This window comes from Terrapene carolina, unplaced genomic scaffold (assembly GCF_002925995.2).
Source record: "Terrapene carolina triunguis isolate 2854851 unplaced genomic scaffold, T_m_triunguis-2.0 Scaffold67, whole genome shotgun sequence".
Lineage (NCBI taxonomy): Eukaryota > Metazoa > Chordata > Testudines > Emydidae > Terrapene > Terrapene triunguis.
Genome location: NW_020664418.1, coordinates 27,510,242 through 27,532,109, shown reverse-complemented (window position 1 = coordinate 27,532,109; position 21,868 = coordinate 27,510,242). Strand labels below are relative to the sequence as shown.

Here is a 21,868-nt window from a genome sequence, read left to right as displayed (position 1 = left end):
AACACCTATCAGGCAGTGTTCCCTCAAATTTTTCCCACCCATGTGCAGAATGAATTTTATTACGTGCACCAATATGGAGGTGATGTGTGACACATCACCTTCATATCAGTGCACATAACAAAATTCATGTGGTGGAGGTGGGGCCAAGGGGTTCAGAGCGTGGGACGGGGCTCAGGACTGGGACAGAGGATTGGGGTTCAGGGGTGGGAGGACTCCGGCTGGGGGTGCAGGCTCTGGGATGGAGCCAGGGATGAGGGGCTCAGGGCTGGGGCAGAGGGTTGGGGGGGGGGGCTCCAGCTCGGGGTGTGGGTTCTGGGGTGGGGCCAGGGATGAGAGGTTTGGGGTGCAGGAGGGTGCCCTGGGGCTACGGTGGGGAGAGAGGGCTCCTGCCAGCTCTCTTTTCCCACAGCAGCAGCTGGGCTGCGGGGGAGAGATACCTCTCCCCGCCGCAGCAGCTCCAGGGCTGGGCCGCAGGATAGGCACCCCTCTCCTGGCCCCTGCAGGTCCGGGCCAGGGCTGGGTTCAGGTCGGGCCGGGTCTGGACCAGGCCTCCCGGGTTCAGGGTTGGGCCGGGCTGCCGCGGCTGGGCCTGGGGCCGGGTTAGGGGTAGGGGCTGGGGTAGGGGCACCACGGCAGGTCCAGGCCGTGGCATAGTTGGAGCCGGGGGGCTGCCATGGCCGTGGCAGGTTGGGGTCCGGGCTAGGTTGGAGCCAGGGAAGGGGTTCCCCTTCCCCGGCAGATCCCCGGGCAGGTTCCCTGAGTGCCTACACAGCGCTAAATAGGATGCCACACGGCCGTGCAGCTTACAGGGATCTTAGCTATCAGGGATGGTCTAGGTTTACTTGGTTCTGCCTCAGCGCAGTAGGCTGCATTTGACCCCTCAAGGTCCCTTCGAGCCCTACGTTTCTATGATTCTCTGATTGCATATACGGTTTTGTTAGGGCCAAGTAGAGAAATGTTTCCATTTGGCTAGGTAACATTTTCTGATGGAGTCTTTTCTGCTGTTAAGAATGATTTGCATGGCTTCAGGACAGGAACGTTCCAGACTCTATGTCCAAACAAACACCAAGTCATGAGATGAAGATCATTGGGGTTCAGTTGCCTGACCGGTTGTTGTTCCGGGTCAAGATATCTGGAAAGGTCCAAACACTGATAGGTGGATGGAATGACACTTGTAGGAGGCTTGGAAACCAGAATTACCTGGGCCAGCTGGGGGCCAGAAGGATGACTTGTCTAGACAAATCTTCCATAGACCCTGAGATAGTAGCAGGATGAGAGGGAAAACATAACTGAAATGATTTAAGGAAGAAGGAGAGCACTGCCCATGGAGCACTGACCTTCATCTCCCCTGTAGCAGTATATGTTGCACTTCCTGTTTGCCTGAGATGCAAACAGGTCCCAAGTCGGGGTTCTCTACTGAGTGAAGATACGATTTACTAATGAACTGTGTAACGCGCACTCGTGATCAGTGGCAAAATATCTGCCGAGGCTGTCTGCCGGTGAATTCTGGGTTCCTGAGAGGTATACTGCCAATAGGGTGACATGTGGTTCTGTAAGCACCAGTTCCATAAGCTGACTGCTTCTATTCAGAGGGGGATGGAGTGTGCCCTCCCTGCTTGTTTATTTAGAAAACAGTGGTTATGTTGTCTTACATTATCAGGATGTGCTGGGAATTTATGAATGGTACGAATGCTTCGCAAGCCTCTTGTACTGCTCTCAGATCCAGAAGATTTAAGTGCATTCTGGCTTCTCGAGGCATCCACGTGCCTCGTGCTGTGTGATGGCCCACATGGGCTCCCCAGCCTATTAGAGAGGCATCTGTAATTATCATCTTGTTAGGTGTGGAGGACAGAAAAGGAACTTCCACACAACATGCCCAGGGTCCTTCCACCATGCCAGAGAGGCCCTCACCTCAGAGGGAATTGTCACTACGGTACTCATGCTGTGCTTGCTCGGTGTATATAGTGTTCAGAGCCAGCCTTGCCGGCAACAGAGGTGGAGTCTGACAAATGGCATCATCATAAGTACATGATGCTATATGGCACAGAACAGTAAGGAATATCCAAACTGAGATTCAAGGGCAGCACGTAACTAGAGCTGTTAAGAGTGCCCATGGCCCAAAATTTGTCCATGGGGAGGTACGCCCTTGCCATGATTGAATCCAGTGCCACTCCTATAGATACGATGATATGCATTGGAGTTAGAGTTGACTTCTAGCATCCCTGAGAAACTGTGTAAACCTGGAGATAGAGAAGTGACAAGACTGACGTTGACTTCCAGGAGAGACCTGCCGGTCAGAAGCCAGTCATCCAGGTATGGGAAGATGGTGGAGCTGCCTTGTCTAAGCTGAGCTGCTGCTATTGAGAACACTTTTGTGAAGACTCTGGGAGCTATAGATAGCCCAAACTGGAGTACCCTGTATTGATAGTAGTGGGAGCCCATCACAAATCCAAGCAATCATCTGTGAGAGAGATGAATAGCCACATGAAAGTATGCATCTTTCATACTGAGAGCCATGAACCATGTGTCTTTTTCTAGGAATGGTATTATTAATGACAATGTAACCATGTGGAATTTCAGTTTGTGAATAAAAACGTTGAATTGACGCAGGTCTCGAGCCTCCTTTCCTCTTGGGGCTAGGAAATATTTTGAAAAGAACCCTTTTCTCCTGATGTTGAGGAAGTAGTTGCTGTTATATTCCTCACTGAAGAAGAGACTGTACATCTTGAAGGAGGATCCCCTCGTGAGAGTGATCCTTGAAAAGGGATGGGGAAACGGGTTTTGGAGGAGGTGCATAGAGAAACTTGATCATCCAGAATGGATGATGTCCAGCACCCACCTGTTGTCATTGCCACCCAATTGTGGGGAAATTTTGCTAGGTATCCCCTGAAATGGATCTCAGAATCATATGGAGATGGGATCAATATTGGTTCACAGCTCCTTAGCATCATGTCAAAAATATATCTTGGTTGGAGGGTGAGGATGGGTAGCTGTGGCTGAAATGATAGGTGCAGGGTATCTTGGCCTTGGCATTTTCTGTTATTTGTGAGGTGACTCATAGGAAGGCTGGTGATAGATGGGTTGTGGTAAAGACCTTGGTTTGTAGGGCTGTTTATTATATTTTCTCTTTGGGCCAGGTGTATATATATATATATCCAGGAAGTAGAGGGTTGCCCTAGAGTCTTTCAATGAGTGCAAAAACTCATCCATCTCCTCATTGAAAAGACTTGTTTCATCATAAGGCGAGTCCTCAACAGTATTTTGAACTTCCCCAGGAAACCCCAAAGAGCGTAGCCATGATTTCCAATACTTCAAAATGCTGGCTGTCCTGGATCTTGATGCCATTTCAGCCACACCAACTGCAGCTCATATAGGGGTTCTGACCACTAGCCTGCCCTCATCAATAAGGGCTTGAAACTGAGCCTGCCTTGCTGATACTTTCAGGTTCTAAACTGGAGGCTGGCAGATGTAAACACCATTCTCCCCATAAAGTTGACACACTTGGCTTCCTTATCTGAGAGGATGGCCCTTAGGTGCTGTGTTGCCTGGATTTTTCTGTGGTTGCCTGGACCACCAAGGAGTTCAGGGCAAGGTGGGTAAACCAGAACTCTACTCCCTTAACTAGGACAAAGTACTGCTTCTCTGCCCTTGTGATAAACGAAGGGAGGGGAAGCTCCCTTTTATGGGCACCGAGCCAGCCAGTTATCTATAAAATCCCTGTTAGCAGCTGTTCTCTACTTGCTTTACCTGTAAAGAGTTAAAAAGTCCATAGGTAAAAGGGAGGGAGTGGGCACCTGACCAAAAGAGCCAATGGGAAGGCTAGAACTTTTTAAAATTGGGAAAAAACTTCCCCTTTGTCTGTCTGTGCTGTTCTCCCGGAGAGTAGAGACAGGGCTGGAACTATGCTGTAAAAAGCTGTGACCAGGTATGAAAAAAAATCACCAGATCATACCTAGAAATTACACATTTGAACCCCCAGATATGTAAGTAGATCAGGAAATGTCTAGGAAGACATGATTAGGTTTATCTCTTTTATTTCTTTATGGCTTGTGGACTCCTCTGTACTAACCCCAGGTGCTTTTGTTTTGCTTGTAACCTTTAAGCTGGACCTCAAGAGAGCTATCTTTATGCTTAATCCTTGTAATTGATTTTTTTAAATCTAGCAAAAAGCCTAAGTTCCAAATGTATTTTCTTTCTTTTTATTTTTAATAAATTTTACCTTTTTTTTTAAGAACAGGATTGGATTTTTGTGTCCTAAGAGGTTTGTGCATATATTGTTTAATTAGCTGGCGGCAACAGATCATTTCCTTTGTTTTCTTTTTCAGCTCTTCCGGGGGGTGGGTGGGGGGGCTCGAGGGCACCCCACAGGAAGGAATTCCCAAATGTGCCTTCCTGGGTTCTCAAAGGGTTTTTTTTGCACTTGGGTGGTGGCAGTATCTACCCATCCAAGATCAGAGAAAAGCTGTAACCTTGGGAGTTTAATACAACCCTGGAGTGGCCAGTATTAATTTTTAGAATCCTTACGGGCCCCCTCGAAGTGCCAGAGTGGGGAAATCAGCCTTGACAGGGTAGAGACATAGGTAGCTAGTTTGTGCCATACACCCCTTGCCTGTTCTGGTATGGCTTCGTTTACTGGGAATGCAGCCTGCCTGGAGCCCATAGGTTGCAGGATATCTAGGAGCTTATGTTGAGGGTCCTGCACCTCCCCCTAAGGAGTTTTTAAGCTCTTCCGCCACCCTGTGTAAGAGCTCCTGGAACTGCCTATGATCAGCAGGAGGAGACAGAGAGGCTGGAGCGACTGCTTCATTGGAACTAATGGTACCAGCTTGTATTCCCCTTCTTCCATGAGTTCAGCCTGGCCCCTTAGAGGAAAGGGGTGGTAAGACTCCCTATTGGAGTGGACAGATTCCATGTAATGTGTGTAATGGTTCCAAGGGTCCCAAGCAAGCCAGTAGGAGGGGTCAATGGCAGGCTGGGATGGTTCCCAAGGCATTGGATCCAGCCACACATTTCCTATCTGTATTGGCCAAGGCAGGTTCCAGGAGATTCTCAATCCCCCGTCTGGGCTGAATTGCCTGGGTGGAGGGGAAGCTGGTTCCACCAGTACATCTGACTCTCCTAGAGATGCAAAGGTCAGATCTGGGTCCATTGGCTGTGCTGCTGGTTCTGTTGGGAGAAAACTGTGACTAATAGATGGGACAAAGGATAGATTTCTTCCAAAATCCTGGATTCCTGCAGGTGTTTGTATCTCCCTGGTTAGTATTGGTCCCAATAACAAGGGAGATGTTGGGTCTGGGAGGACAAAGATATTCTCTGGAGAGGTATAAGTCACCAGCACCTTCAGAGGTTGCATCTTTTCCAGGGGCGGCTCCAGGCACCAGCGCAGCAAGCGTGTGCCTGGGGCGGCAAGCCGCGGGCAGCGCCCTGCTGGTCGATGTGAGGGTGGCAGTCAGGCGGCCTTCGGCGGCGTGCCTGCGGGAGGTTCGCCGGTCCCGTGGTTTAGGCGGCAATTCGGCAGTGGGTACGCCGAAGCTGCAGACCGCTCACAGGCATACCGCCGAAGGCCGCCTGACTGCCGTGCTTGGGGCGACAAAAAACATAGAGCTGCCCCTGATCTTTTCACTCTGTACCACCACAGGAGGTGTAGATAATGGTTCCTTAAGGGGCCATAGTGCTGAATGAGTCTCCGACCTTGTAGGTTTTGACGGTACCGGCACTTCCCAGTCTTTCAGGACCCAGCGTTTATTTTTAGGTGGCACCGCAATCGGTGTTGAAGATGATGCAGAGGCTGGTGTTGAAGGAGTCTTGCTCCTATGAGTCTTTTGAACATGTTCATGCAGGTAAGAAGGGCCTAACTCCTAATGGCTTTGGATGGAAGGCTCACCCGACTTGTACAGGGTCGGGGAAGGATTTCTTCTCTTAGAGGGCCTGCGGGGGGGGGGGGGGGGGGGGGGGGGGGGGAGGAATCTGGTTTTGTTTGTGAGAGTGCTCCCTACTCTCATTAGGGGGCCCAGCCACAGGTTTCTTGCCCCTCTGCACTCTGGAGTCGGACATAGTACCAGTGGTGCCCTCCTTGCTGACTCTGGCCAATGTACAGCGTGGTCTGCCCAACCTGGGTCTGACTAGGGCCTCATAAGGTGCTTTCAAAGCCAAAGCTCTTGTGCCTGTCATGTTCTGCTGGGAAAAGAGTGGCAGATACCGCACTTAGTGGAGATATCTGCTTCTTTGGGGCAGCACTGGTGGTCACTGCTGACCAAAAAGCAGGGGCAGGAGATGAGGGAAGGTTTTTTAAGCCCAGTATCCTCAGCATAATCTAAGTCCCCTCCTGGTCTTCCAATGCACTTCCCCATTGTGGATTCTAACACTAAGAATAATTTATAACTTTGAATATATTTACAGGAAAAAGTGAAAAGACATGAGGATTCCAACTCAGGTCATGAAGCAGAAAGAAGGAACTGGAGAGGCAGTTGGTCCGCCCCACCCCGCCCGCCCCTTATACCCTCAGTGAAGAGCAGGAGGAGAGCAGGGGCACAAGTGCAGACCAACAGACACTACCTGCAAGCATTCTCCAGACTCGAACGCATGTGAACCCACAGTGGAATACAGATAGGGACCAGCACTTGAAGAGGGATGTTCTTTCAGCATAAAATACATATACCCTTTGTAATACAGCATGTTTTTTATCCTCCTTCATTTCAGTGGCCAGTTCAATTTTGTATGTACCCCAAACTCCCAATGATGTCAGTGGCATAGGATTGCACATCTGTTTTAAATAAATAAATAAATATGCATATTTTGCTCTACAATATTTATTTGACTTACCATCTTCAAGGGTGTGCTGAGTCACGTGATCCGACATCTGACTGGCTCCCATGGGCATGTAGGCCACAATATAAAAGGTGTAATTGCTGGCTGGTTCCAAGTCATCAATAATGTAATGAGTTGTGTCATTTCCAATAACCACTTGATACTCTTCATTATTTAAACCTGGAATAAAACAAGAGTTAACAGAAACAAAAATTGCTGTCAGTCTCTTAACACGAGATGATCCATTACTGCCAGGACGGTGGTCATGCAAGTTAAAGGTTGTTTAAAAATAAAAATCCTACAATGTAGTTCTTTTGTGAATGGAAGTAACTGTGTCTTGCTATAAATTCCAGCGGTTCAGGTTTTTTTCTGAATAAAAGATGCTGAATAGCATGAATCTATTCCGAAATCCTTTCACGAATTAGTCACAACAAACTGTGTCCAATGTACAGTAACACAACAGACGAGCTCTAATAACCTTATCATTTGTAGCTAATCTTTAATTCTACTTGTTTAGAACCAGTGTGTTTTTTCAAAATCTATTTACAGAGCCTTCATATATTAGACTGGGGAATGTGAGGCTCCATTCTACTTAAAAAAACAAAACAAACAGAAAGAAGTCATTCTGCAAAGGATCTCATTTTAGGCCTGGGAATTCTATTAAATTTGATTGACATGGGTTTTTCTTTAATTCAGAAAGAAGACAACAGGATTGGTACAGAATGAACTTCAAAAATGTTTTGCTCCTTAATGAGCTGTAAAAAAAATTCTCAGCAATTCATATTAAAATATGCATAGCAATGTATAGAGCAGGCCTTGTCTTTGTCGGGCTTTATTCCTATACAGAGAAGCTGCAAAGTGGAATAGGTTTGGTGAAAGCTGCTGTGCTTAACAAACAATTCACACCAAATGCATGTCAACTTAATCAAAACTCTGTAAGAGCCAGCCCCTCCTCTTCACAATTGAATTTATAAACAAAACGAAAGGCAAATTCCACCATTAAGTTTTCCCACATTTCTGAATTAACTTGATAGCATTTTAATTAGACAAGATTACGACCATCTCATAACAGACTAGTTAATGGCTTGTTAATTAGGAATTGCATGGCACGATTTCTGACCTGCTAAACAAGATCCTTGAGCTCAAATTAAAAGGACTTGTTCTTTCATTGAATGGATTGCTAGGCCTCATGTGGAGGTCCTAATGAAACAGCCATAATAGAGAACAAGGCTTGCCTTCCACCACAATCAGTATCTCCTTTGTACCTTTTCTAAATCACTAACAAGGAATTAACACACTCCAACATGCATTCTCATCAGACTCTTATTCTTCTTGCTACCATGACCCCTGATTTGAATGTAAAATATTCTGCTTTAAAAAATACAAAAAACACACCTGTTAGTTTCTTCAACCAACTTTATTAAACACTAGCCTCTTTGGGGGCAAAAGGGGGTTGAGGCAGTTTTGAGAGTGCATTTTATAAATGCTAGACTTGTTGTGGAAATAAATGAAGAATGGAGGGATCTTTTGTTTTTAACCACCTACAATGTTGTGAACATGAAGAGGGAAATCTTTGGAACTGCATATGATTAAGTGCATTATAAAATATTACTTTCTATTTAAACTAGAGTTTATAAGATCCTGATGATCTGTCTAATTTAGGATAGCTCCATCTGAAAACATTGTTTCATTTGGAGATTTTAGGACTGGATGACTTGCTTACTTTTACACTAACCATTAATGTGAAATTCCATCCTTCTGCTAATTAAGGAAAGCTTAAAAAACCCAAACCTATATAAACACAGAAAAAAACATTAAGATAAAAAGATAAGTATTAAATATTTTCCTATGGGATTTTTGTGACAGTACATACAACATACAATTTGAGCAAACATAGCAAAAGAAAACAGGAGAAGGAGATTAAAGTGGTTTCACATGATTACTAATTATTTTATATTAGTAAAGCCGAGAGGCTCCAATGAGCTCAGAGCCGCAAAGAGTTTATACACTAGTGCCCCGATGCTGCAAAAATTTAGACACATGAGCAACTTCAAGCACATGATTGATCCCATTAAAGTCAAGCCCGTTTGTGAGCCTTTGCAGTATCAGGGCCAAGTTAAGATTCCATAAGTAAGCATAACAAACAGGGAGAATGGAGAAAGGTAGGATGCGGGTAACAGTGATAGTCTACATCGGCATATGTTCCTATCTCCAATGAACAGCATAAAGAATTTAAGTTTTTGAGATATAAACAAACAAGAGATCTCAGCAGTCCAGTCTATGCTGGTCACTTCCCTAGCTATATGATGGGCTGAATGGCTTATCAAGCCATCTGATTTTCCTTACTAGCAGCTAGCTTACACCTCTCTCTGCAGTATGGGTCCACACATATACAGCTGCTTCCGTAACAATACAAACTGCGTGATATGACAGTCTCTCATGAAAGCAGAGCTTTTCAGGGCAGTTTTTCAGGCTTTGAGTAACATCTGTGATGTGGAGTAACCTGTTCTCAAATGGTTTCACACACTTTCATCTGGGAGAACAATTGTATCTGAAGCAAGTACAACCCCTAGAAGCTTCTGAACCCTTACGCTTTTTCTACACTAAAAAAACTGAATGTGTTTTTCAGCACAGGTGCAGGTCCACAGGTGCTACCCACTTGGAGCAGGGCTTGTGACACAATGGTAAAAATGCACATATTCTACTTACATTTTGGTTTCCATAGCTAAAGTTACCCAGTGTAAATGCACCGGTAAGCGTTAGGGGTTATCTATATGGAGGCTAAACAACAGCCTTCCATACAGTAAGGCTATTACATGAAGGTCTGGAGGGATGAGCAAGCCCTTTGGACAGTTGAACTAACAGGCCCAGCAGAGCTCAGGGCTCACTTGGCTTTCCCAAGGCCACCCAGCTGTGTACCATCACAGCAGGTGAGCTTCAAACTCTGGGACATGTTTGACCTTTGGATAAGTAAGAGTTTCAGTTAACCAAGGGCTGGATAATGGATACACACCTCTTCAAAGAGCTACTCAGCTGGTGCACTTCCTGTACAAATATTCAGTAAGATATTACTTCCCAGTTCCCCATGAAGTTACCCAGGCCCTCACATACTGCAGTGATGAAGGCCATATAAGTACCCAGATAGATTATATAGCATGACTTTAACATTCATATTTAATTTGAATGGGAGTTGTGGAGCTAATTCCTCAGCAATTTTGAAAATTTAGGGTAACTTTTCCTGCACTTTATCAATTCTCTGTCCTCTTATCTTTTAAGGCTCTTTCCTCCCTTCAAACAAAATCATCTCATGTCCTGAGAACATCCCATTTACAAAAGCAAAGGCAGCTATTCTTGCATCAGTATTAGAGCAATTATGCTGTCCTTCCGGTCTTCTGCCTACCAGATGGCAAGGCGATATTCCACATGGAGAGCTAAGCATCTGCAATCCTGCCCTTGAATAAACTAGTTGCTGGATAGAAGTAGAAAAAGCAATCATTCCACTTAGAAAATTGAGTCACGCCTAGGAGATCTACTGCAGTCTAGTTCAATCTATGCACCTAACTAATTTTCAAGTCACTATCATAGAGAATAAAAACAGGTGAAAATGTCTAGTTACATCCTTCTGCCCTATTTAACTAACTTTTTTTTTTTATAAAGGAAGGATGTAACATTCTAGAGGCTACAGCAGAGCCTCTAAATAATGAGTTATTTCAGCAAATTTTAAAATCTGAATTCTGATACTGGCTAGCAGGACTGCTGAACTTGACATAGTTTCAGCATGAATGTTACAAGGAGCACTGGGTCTGTCTGGGTCTGGGATAATTTAGTTGGTGTTGGTCCTGCTTTGAGCAGGGGGTTGGACTAGATGACCTCCTGAGGTCTCTTCCAACCCTAATCTTCTATGATTCTGACATACCTCCACTTTAGTCAAGGAGGAGATGAAAGGAGAGGAAAACCCACTCCTGTGGGTAAAATGCTATCAAAGGGAAGGGAGCAAACTGGTCATTAGCCGTCCCACTCTCAGTCTAGCCCCTATAGAAGCCCCTTTGCAAAAACTCCATGAGTTTGGGGATCTGCAGTGGAGAGATAAATCTGGGGAAAAGCTACTCCCTGTAAACCACGGGGCCAGCATTATCTTAGGCAGGGCCGGCTCTAACTTTTTTGCCGCCCCAAGCAAAAAAAACAAACAAACAAAAAAAATGAGCGCCGCCCCGCTGTAACAACCCCCTCCCCGAGCGCCGCCCCACTGTAACAAACCCCCGAGCGCCGCCCCCCCGAAACAAAAACAAACAAAAACAAAACCCCCGCGCCCCGCCCCCCCCAAACAAAAACCCCCAAACACAGCCGCGCCGAACCAAAAAAAACCAAAAAAAAAAAAAACAAACCCCGAGCACAGCCCTGCCGAAACAAAATAAAACAAAAAAAACCCAGAGTGCTGTCCCACCACCCCAAGATTGGCCGTCCCTTAAAAGGTGCCGTCCCAACCACGTGCTTGGTCGGCTGGTGCCTGGAGCTGGCTCTGATCTTAGGGCTTGTCTATATGAACACTTAGCTCATGACAAGGTGGGATGTAAATGTACCTTGCACTAGCCTTACAAGCAGTAAGTATTCAGGTGAACCCTGCTGCCACCCACTAAAAGTTCTGTAATGTGCTTTGATCTACTCCCAATTGATCAAGTGCACCAGGGAACTTTTACCGTGCAGCAGCATGGTCCACACAGACACTTAGGCTATGTCTACACCACTGCCTATGTCAGCAAAACTTATGTCACTCAGGGGTGTGAATATTCTACCCCCTGAGCAGCATAAATTACACTGATGTAAGTGCTAGTGTGCATAGTGCTATGTCGGCAGGAAAGCTTCTTCCGCCGACATAGCTTATGCTGTTCGCGGGGGTGGGGTTTTTATGCTGACAGGAGAGCTCTCCCCCATTAGCAAGAGCGTCTTCACCACATGCCCTGCAGCAGCGCAGCTGTACTGGTACAGCTCCACTGCTGCAGTGCTGACATGCCAATAGTGTGCAGCAAGCTAGCATGAGGCAGATTTACATCCCAGTGTTCATATAGACATGCCCTTACATGAAACCTACTTCTGTGGTGTATACTCCCTAGCCTAGCATACATGTGGGAGGGAAAATTGGCAGAGGCTCCTGTTTCCATGGGAGATGAAAATCCAAAAAGAGTAACATGGAGGCATTGGGCCGCTGTACTAATGCTTCTGCCTGCCATGAAGGCCACATTCTTCATCCAGAAGGTGGAGAGGTAAGCCATGTACCCAACCCCATGAATGAAATGATCTGGCAGAAGCTTTATAGGGTCAAGCACGCAGAGTTTACCATCTTAACCTGGCTGTCCTGTGGGCTTTTATGTGAGAGGGTGTGATTTATCCCCAAAATTAGCTTATGAGATCTTTGTTATTGGCAGACTCTTCCTATGATGAACTACTGCAGAAAACCCTGGATGCATGAGACTGTAACAAATATTACACAATCCACTTCAGACTGACACTGCTTACCTTCTGCTTTCATGTAGTGCACTGAATATGCAATCACTTTGTCTGAATTATAGAGCGGCCTCTCCCAAGCTAGCAGAATTGCTGAACTTGACATCGTTTCAGCATGGACATTACAAGGAGCACTGGGTCTGTCTTCTGACATAACTACAGTCAATCTGGCCCGGGACAGGATAGACCCCTGGCTATTTTCAGCCATGCACTGATAAATGGCATCATCTTCAGGAATGATCTGGTTAATCACCAATTTACTGAATTAAAAAAGAAAAAGAAAAAATCATGTCTAACAATAACTTAGCTCAATGTAATGCAAGCCACAACTTGGCTTTTGCCCCTGCTCCAGGAATCTACTCTAAATATCTCATACTCCATTTTGTGTTCATTTTTTCTCAACATAAATTAATATTTAGTCATAAAAATTAGCCTCTTCTGGAGCTCTTCAAAAACTTCCATGCCAGCACCCAGACTTGCAATGCTAGTGTCCTACAAAGTCAGGGAAATTAGAAAGAAAGAAAGAAAGAAAAAAAAAATGTTCACAAGCTCACTTTACAAAAAAAAGTTCTAAAATTGCTCTTTAGTAACTTTGTACTTTCTCTTCTGTAACTGATAATATTAATTGTTTTGGGTTTTTTTGAATAAGAGTTTCTGCTAAATTAATGAAATAGGAGCTCAAACTATGGGCCAGATTCTGATTTCTGCTACACCAATATAAATCTGGAGTAACTCCACTGAAGTCAATGAAATCATTCTAGTTTTACACGGGCATAGCAGAGATCAGAATCTGGACCTATATCCACAGAAGGTTTTAGCTGTGGTATTTATGTGTAAGCTAATTTGTGTTTATTTATTTACCAAGAAGTAGTTGCCTAGTGTCATCAAAAGACAGATTAAATGTTTGGTTTTACTTCCAAATACTTTAATGAACCTGGGAAAGCTGTAATTCACTTACTTGAAAACTCTGTTCTTTCCTGTATAGCAACAATTTATAACTACTGTATATTTCATGACATTAATTATAATATAATGGTAATCTCACCTGTTATACATTTTAATTCTACCATTGGAGTGTATCCTTCTTCCATTTTTCAACCATGACATTTTGGGTGCTGGAATTCCTTCTGCCTGACATGCAAAACGAGCAGTACCAGCTCTGGGCCTTGTTAAACTTTCCGGCCATTCCACAAATGAAGGTGGTGCTACAGGTAAATAATATGCAAAAATAAAAAATACAACAGATCTAAGGTGTGAATAAAACCAAGAGAATAAGAAGCACTACTCAGGCCAAGTGAAGTACTTGTGGACATCTCCATGTGAAAAGTACACATGTGTTTCATATACACATATAGCATGCCTTTTTAAAAAAAAAAGTTGTATGTGTGACATGTAACATGAAAGTAAAGACTTTCATATTAGTTCATGTATGAGTGCATATAATGAATCATATTAAGTCCAATGTATAAAATGCTGATCATGAAGCATTCACATGAGTTACATATATTTATACACATTGTCAGATTTTTTTTCCTGTTAGAAAATTAAATCTTTCAATAGCAAACGTGGAAAAACTCCATTACATCTGACTGTCTTTAAGAGCAAGCAAGCTGCCATACAATTCTTAAGTTACCACTATATGGCACCAACACATCTAGTAACTCCATTTCACCCGTGTGACCTCACTGCAATCAATATAGCTATATGGGTATAACAGAGGGTAGAATTTGGCCCGAAGTATCAAGTACAGAACAAAATTTCACATTGCAGCAGTTTGTTCTGGCAGACTGTGGAATTCAAAGCAAGCTCACCTAACACAGTGAGCGTCGCCATTGCAACTGTGAAGTTCCGTGTGCCTGGAATAGTTGCTCGACAGACATAAACTCCAGCATGCTGCGCTTTCACATCAGAGATCATGAGGTTCCCATTTCCGAGGACACGGGTATTGAAGACATCAATGGACTTGTGGTCTATTTGAGAGAAAAAGTTATTTTACAACATTGCTCCACAGTGAGTATTTAATCTAATCTACAGGCTATATGGTCAAAAGCCTGGGGCAATAGCCAATGCTCATAAGAGGGAATAGATAGATGAGCTTATACAGGTTTCCATTTGTTATTTGGTTTGCCTGTGCATGTACTTTGCTATTAGCTGGACATTATGTATAATCCATTCTAGTATATATTTGAAGTTCTGCCTGTCAGCTGAATTCAGTGCCAGTATCCCATGCAACCTAATGGGCACATTTTTACATCCTGTCCTTTGGCATTTTTTACTTCCTGCCCTGGGCTGGGACCGAATTCATCCCAGGTAATGTACACATGCTTTTCACAGAGAGACAGAATTCAACTACTGGTAGGTTATATTGGGAGTGATCACATATTTTCTAGAAACCTCCCAGCAGACACTATGCAGAAATCCTATTAAATTAACTGTCGTTTCCTTTTTCCATATTCGTTTTTCTATATATCTCCAGGCTCATTCAGACACATCTCTATTTACCTGTCTCACCCTTAGAAGATGTGAAATACAGAAGCATCACTTTTGTTAATTTGTAAACCAGGTCTTCTATCAACACAGCCCTATATTTCCTATTTACTGGTAAAGGCCATTAGGCATGTGTGTGGAGGGAAGAAATAAAACGTATTCTTGTAGAAGAGTGAAACTTACTTGTCAATATTAGTTACAGCAAAATTCTCCCTCCCTCCCCCCCACATCCCCTTCTTCCCACTCATTCTACTTACGGGCAGATTAAGGCTCAATGTGACTTGAATCCCAAACCCCATTTGTGTATTTCTAGGAGGAATGTGAGGGGCAGAACTTTGAGGACCGTTTGTTTTGTGGTACATAACCACTCAAATCTGACTCCACCACTGAGTCTACTCTAGTCACAAAGTCCACAAAGGTCATCCCATGCTCCATCTTGTCAATATCATACCGGGGGCAGTGCAGAATTGACAGCAGGAGGCATGTAAATCCTAAGTGCCAAAAAACACCTGAAGGCTTATTTACAACATTGTGGAAAGATTGTGCAAAATCCTTTTCACTTATTTCACTCATCCCAACCTTTTCCACTAATCCATGGCATACACAAAACCCAAATAATAACCTAATTGTTGAAATTTTAACACCTACCTAAACGACTCCATGAGATGATCGGCTTTGGATTCCCTGTAGCAACACACTCCAAGATGACAGTCTGATGAAGAGATGCTGTAATGTTCTGAGGACCAGCTATAATGGCTGGCTTCTGGAATGGCTTCAAGTCTAAGGCTTTTAAAACCGAAAATAATGCACAGGATTAAATTCAATTCCAAAGGATCATACGAAAATCCAATCAATCAAGAAATAAAACATGGTAACTATATGTTAAAAACGAGGCATCTTAAAGGTCACTCCTAAAGTTAAAATTACAAGAGAAACACATTGTTTAATTGTGATGTTGCGAATAACGTGTATTAAGGAAATGACAAGAGGAAGGTGAGGGGGAGAATTTGTGGGGGGAAAGAGCTGTTACTTCCACAGCTAATGCATCATTTTCAAAATAAATGCATCAAGAATAATTAGAGCACTATACTGCATGCATGTTTGTATTTTGTAGATTATATTAAGGACAAGGCTATCAAATATGGGGAAGATGTTAAATGAAGGGATATATTCTGTGTACCTGGAATAACACTTAGTGCTGCCTCAACACTTTTCCGTCTATTGGCTACAGTTGTAGCAACACATCGATAATTCCCAGCATCCCTCTTTTCAACACTATAGATCTGCAAAACTCCCGTTGGTAGAGCAGTTATCCTGTCAGGAAAACAAAATACATTATATTTATGAATATTCTATTTATTGTGGAAAAGAACACAGACCACAATTTACTGACTTGATTATCTGAGAGCAATCACCACATCAATCTGAAAACGGCTGGCAGGAACCTCACAAAAACATTCTAAACACATGACTCACCTCTCTGTATTCCTTACCTTCAAGGATCTATCAGGGAAATCTGCGCCATGCCCCACCCCCCACTGATGAAAGCATAGGAATTTACCTGTAACAATTGTTCTGCACTCTTAGATACCAAACCCCTCATTATTCAGCCTATTACTCTCAGATTGGTGGGTCTGAGGATTCATAGTCAAATATTTGCAAAAACGTTGACTGGTTTTCAGTGATTTCCAGTTCAAGTGCGTATCTGATATCTAGAGAAACACAGCCCATGTTGCCTGTAATTGTATCTATGCTTCCAACTCTTCTTCTTTTTCTCCCTCTGTTGCAACCAGGGAAGAGTGAACACAGTCAACACGAGTTAGGTGGTGAAGTAGAAAGTTTCCGGGGAGGGGGGTTCATGCTGCAAAGAAAGGAGTAGGGGGACAAAGAAAAATGTATCGGGGGCATGCTGTGAGTTAAGTGATGATCAGGTCAAAGGAAAAGCTCTACTGAGAAGGAATTTCATAGTATTAAGTGTTCCAACCCAATTTATCCAGATACCATAATCCTTTATCACACCTATAGGGAAAAGTATGCCCAGTGCTAGCTTTCTCACAGCAAACCTCATACATACCACTAGTGAAAAATTCCTCCAATTGAAATTGCTCCAGCAGCCAAACCCCCCTGCACAGCATCCCATGACTACACATCGCCCTTTTACTTTAGTCATGGCTCTAGGCCAGTGATTGCTCAACTCTTTCATTCTACAGCCAGTAGCACAAGGCAGCAATTTCCTGATGATTCCACTTCTCGTAATCTCCTAATACTTTGTTTGATTAATTAACAGTCCAGTGATTATATTGAAACTTTAAAAAAAAAATCCTTAAAAATAAACATAGGTGGGCTTTCTATTCCTTTGTTGATGTCTTCTGAGTGAGAAAATGATTAAATAAGGCCTCAGTTCTGTGATACTTATTCATGTGAGTAACTTTATGGAAATAAGTAGTCTCATTGACTTCAGTGGGACTACTTTCTTATATAAAAGTTACTCACATGAATAAGTGGTGCCAGGATTTATTTATTATTCTGAAAGTGAATTATTCTGGACTGCAGTCCCAATTTCGATGTCAGACATATATTATTATTCTGGTTGTTAATGATTCTGAGATGTTAACATCTGGGGTATAGTGCAGTTAGTGCTTCGTTATCAATAACGGCATTGAAAGGTTAAGATTCTCCATTCATACTATGGTTTTAAGAATGACAGACTCAAAATGAGCACACAGAGTAAATATCATTACAAAATGTAAAAAATCTACATACCTGTCCAAGGCTAGAGGTAAGGTTGTTCGATTCACTTCCCATGTGATTACGGCAGGAGGGTTTGCTGTTATTTTACAAGCAAACCGAGCCACTCCACCTTCTTGGACCTCAATTGAAAGTGGTTGGACTTCAAATGCAGAAATGGCTAAAAAAAAAAAATAAAAAAAAAATGAAGAATTAAAATGCTGAAAAAAAGTAAGTTAGAAACAAATAAACCATACTAGAATCCAGTGAGGTTAAACATCAGATTACACAAGAAAGGTATTTGCAGATTAATTTGCATAAAAGTTACCCAGAATGGTCCACTTCCCTACATTTAAAAAAGCAAGCATCTTTTAGGCTTTGTCTACACCAAACTTGTATTGTTTTAACTGAAGGTGTGCTTTTAGACAAACTTAGTTCAACCAGTGCAAGTTTGCCTCTGGACCCACATAATATGATCTAAGAGTGGCTTCTTTTGGTTTAGCTAACCCTGTTTTAAAAAAAAAAAAAGTATTAAACTAAATCAAAATAAACCACTCTTAACCCAAATTAAGTATATCTATACAAAAATGGGCTCCGATTTAACTAAAAAACAGACCTCTCGTTAAAGTGGTACAACTGTATGTGTACAAAAGAACTCCAATCTGGAGCCTGATCCTACTATCCCGACTCGGGGTAAACTCCCATTCATTACAATGGGAGCTTTGCACAACTAAACTTGGCCCCTGCCAGTTAAGTTTTGGTCTTGACTTTATAACAGCAGTAATTACTATCCTTCCTCAGTTCCAGAAAAGACACCTGTAGAATTGTAAAAAAATGTCTTTGATCGGAAAACAAAGAATAATGTACTGGAAAGGATGGTGAACACATAGTAGTACTTTCATCTCAACTGTCTGGGATACATTATCTGTGGTGTAGCCACTGACACCCGGGACCTCCCCGTACAAAGTTTCATCGGTTTATAGTTTAAGGGAATTATAACAAAAATGAAACACTTTACATAGCAGATCAGTAAACACCTTCCATTTAACTGTTTGATTCTGTTGCTCAGGAAACAAAGGACGGGAGGTGGGGGGAGGGGAAGGAGAACAAAGCCTCTAATCAATTGTTCTAGACCTGAAGAAAAGCCCCATGTAAGCTCAAAAGCTTGTCTCTCTCACCAAAAGAGGTTGGTCCAATAAAAGATATTACATCACTCACCTAGACTCTCTAATATCCTGGAACCAACATGGCTACAACAATACTGTATGTTCTACTTACTGATATTCATGGTACAATTAACATAACAGGCAGCTCTTTAGGGAAGAATGCTTCCATGGACCTTAGGGAGGTGGTGTTACAGCAATGGAAAAACCTCTTCCATTTTTATAGGCTGTGTCTACACTGTGGGGTTATACCAGCAGAGTTATGGCACTGTAACTACGCTGCTATAGTCCCCATAGTGTAGACATGGCCACAGTTTTGTGGAAGTGTAACTACTTTGGTCAGGGGTGAGATTTTATTTTTACTGATATAGTTATGCTGCTTCAACCCCTCGTGTGGGTGCAATTATGCCAGTATAAAGATGCCTTATAACCAGCATAGCTTATTCCTCTTCCTGTATGGAAATAAGCTATACCTATATAATTACATCCACACTAGGTGGGTTGTAGCACTCTGTATAGTTAAGCATTTTAACTTTTGTATCTAGACAAGCCCTAAGATCTTGATTCTCTGTTATCCTGCTCCTTGTGTAGTTTTTTATACCCGTGCAAAGTGAGACAAATCAAAATGGTAGCATTTTACATTCACTTACCATGGGTGTAAATGACTACACAAGGAGCAGGATAACAGAGAATCAGGCATAAATATAAGCTAAAAATCATGCATTGGGCCATGTTTACATTCCTCTAGTGTCAGGTAGCCAAGTCAGCGGCAGCATTCTTCTGTCAACCTTACTGCGTCTACATTGGGGAGGTTGGTTAGCATAAGCCACAGCACCCAGAGGTGTGAATTTCATGTCCCTGAATGCTGTAGCTTATGTTGATTTAACTTTTAAGTGTACACCAGACCTATGGGACTATAATGGCATAGCTATGGCACTGTAGTTATGCTGGCATAAACCCATAATGTTGATGCAGCCTATACCAACTGAAAGGGTTTTTCCATTGCTGTAAGTACACCACCTCCCTGAGCAGCAGTAACTAGGTTGCCACAAGTATATTGTTCCCTGCTGTTTTTAGTTGTTTCACTCATTCTTTGTGTAATACACTGCATGGCTCACAAAAGTTATATTCAGTCACAAGCCTTTTAAAATCAGAAAGAGAAAGAAAATGAGAAAGAAAAACTGCAAACGAAAACACTCAAAGGCTATGTCTAAACCATCATCTTAGTATCATCTACTGACAACAATGGTAACAATGAAAGATTCATAGATTTAAAGGCCAGACGGGACCACTGTGATCATCTAGTCTGTCCTCCCGTATAACACAGGCCATCAAACTTCCCCAAAATAATTCCTAGAACAGATCTTTTAGAAAAACATCCAATCTTGATTTTAAAGTGGCCAGTGACGGAGAATCCACCACAGCCCTTGCTAAATTGTTCCCAAGGTTAATTACCCTCATTATTAAAATTTTACACCTTATTTCCAGTCAGAATTTGTCTAGCTGCAACTTCTATTGGATTCCTTTCTCTGCTAGATTGAGGAGCCTATTATTAAATGTAGATAAAATAAACCATACTAGAATGTGTGGATACTTACAAATTGTAATCAAATCACCCCTTAACCTTCTCTTTGGTAAGCTAAATAGATTCAGCTCCTTGAATTTATCACTATAAGGAATGTTTTCTAATCCTTTTATCATTCTTGTGGCTCTTCTATGAACACTCTCCTATTTATCAACATCCTTGAATTGAGGACACCAGAACTGGACACAGTATTCCATCAGTGGTCGCACCAGTGCTAAACATAATGGTAAAATAACTCTCTACTCCTACTTAAGATTCCCGTTTCTGAATGCCAGGATTGTATTAGCCCTTTTGGCCACATGCTTGGGAGATCATGTTTTGCTGATTATCCACCACAACCCCCAAATCTTTGTCAGAGTCACTGCTTCCCAGGATAGAGCTGCCCCTCATGTAAACATGGACTACATTCATTGTTCCTAGATCTTAGGGTGACCAGATAGCAAGTGTGAAAAATCGTGACGGGGTGGGGGGTAATAGGAGCTCATATAAAAAAAAGCTCCAAATATCGGGACTGTCCCTATAAAAATCAGAACATCTGGTCACCCTACTAGATGTATTCATTTACATTTAGCCATATTAAAATGCATATTGTTCATTTATGCCCAGTTTAACAAGCAATCCAGATTGCTCTGAATCAGTGACCTATCCTCTTCATTATTTACCAAGATTCATAACCAAAGCCTACAGTCACAATTAACTCCTCTCTCTAGGAAATCCATATTTCCTAGAAGTTCATATTCATAGAAAATAAAAGACTGAGCTCTAGTCGGGTATAATACTATGTGCAAACATACAGGTTTGTCCACCTCAGTAAATCAGCACTTTCTGGATCTTCCTTGCTTTGAATCCGTACTGATACTCAAGTGGTGCAATTCTATCACAGAGCAGATATGAAAAAGGCATCCAAACTTGCCTCTCCTCTTTCCTTCCTCTTTCCCACTTCAATAGTGGCAGCGTGCACAATATGTGGGTAACCTGAGTAGAACATTCTGCTGACACTCTAAGAAACACTCTTAACTGAAGATTTTCAAATGGAAAAGATAGGTCTTATTTTAATTTGCATTCATAGTATCACTGGTCTATGTACTGAAGGCACTATGTTGTAACAAACAACTACATGAATTTGCTTGGTTTCAAAGAATTCGCCCTAGCAACAGAACAAAGTTATAGATTAAATAACATTATGGCTATGACACAAATCAACAAAACACAAGAAAAATTTAAGCTAAATCCATGTTTATTTAAGAGTTAATTCATTCAACTAATGGGGTGAGAATTGCGTGTTGAAACAATAGACCAGTATAATCCCACAGTCTCTTTGCTGATAGAACTCCCATTGACTTCAAAGGATGTTTGGTCTGCATGGGAACTGCAGGATTATGCCCACAATTTCCTGATGGTTGTTTGTGATGTTATTTAAGAGGACATTGTCAGGCAATCAATATTTAGGTTTTGTTAGAAGTTGTACAATCCACTTGCTCCTAGTTTTAAAGAGAAATATTTTCATAACATTTTAAAATGCCAGTGACAATAATATATTTCCATGCAACACATACATTGCATCTGGTGCAAGAGAACTTAAAAGTGGCACGCACAA

The 21,868-nt window shown here is 42.5% G+C and overlaps 1 protein-coding gene across 1 annotated transcript in view; it reads right to left on the bottom strand.

Moving 5' to 3' along the window:
• PRTG (protogenin) overlaps positions 1–21,868 on the bottom strand; it is a 117,137-nt gene that overhangs the window by 47,268 nt on the left and 48,001 nt on the right. The window contains exons 3-9 of the mRNA XM_024204943.2: positions 17,560–17,704; positions 15,977–16,110; positions 15,445–15,582; positions 14,121–14,279; positions 13,355–13,514; positions 12,322–12,569; positions 6,823–6,987 (exon numbers count right to left, since the gene is read on the bottom strand). Coding sequence (XP_024060711.1) covers positions 6,823–6,987; positions 12,322–12,569; positions 13,355–13,514; positions 14,121–14,279; positions 15,445–15,582; positions 15,977–16,110; positions 17,560–17,704 — 1,149 coding nt within the window. The remainder of the gene's footprint in view (positions 1–6,822; positions 6,988–12,321; positions 12,570–13,354; positions 13,515–14,120; positions 14,280–15,444; positions 15,583–15,976; positions 16,111–17,559; positions 17,705–21,868) is intronic.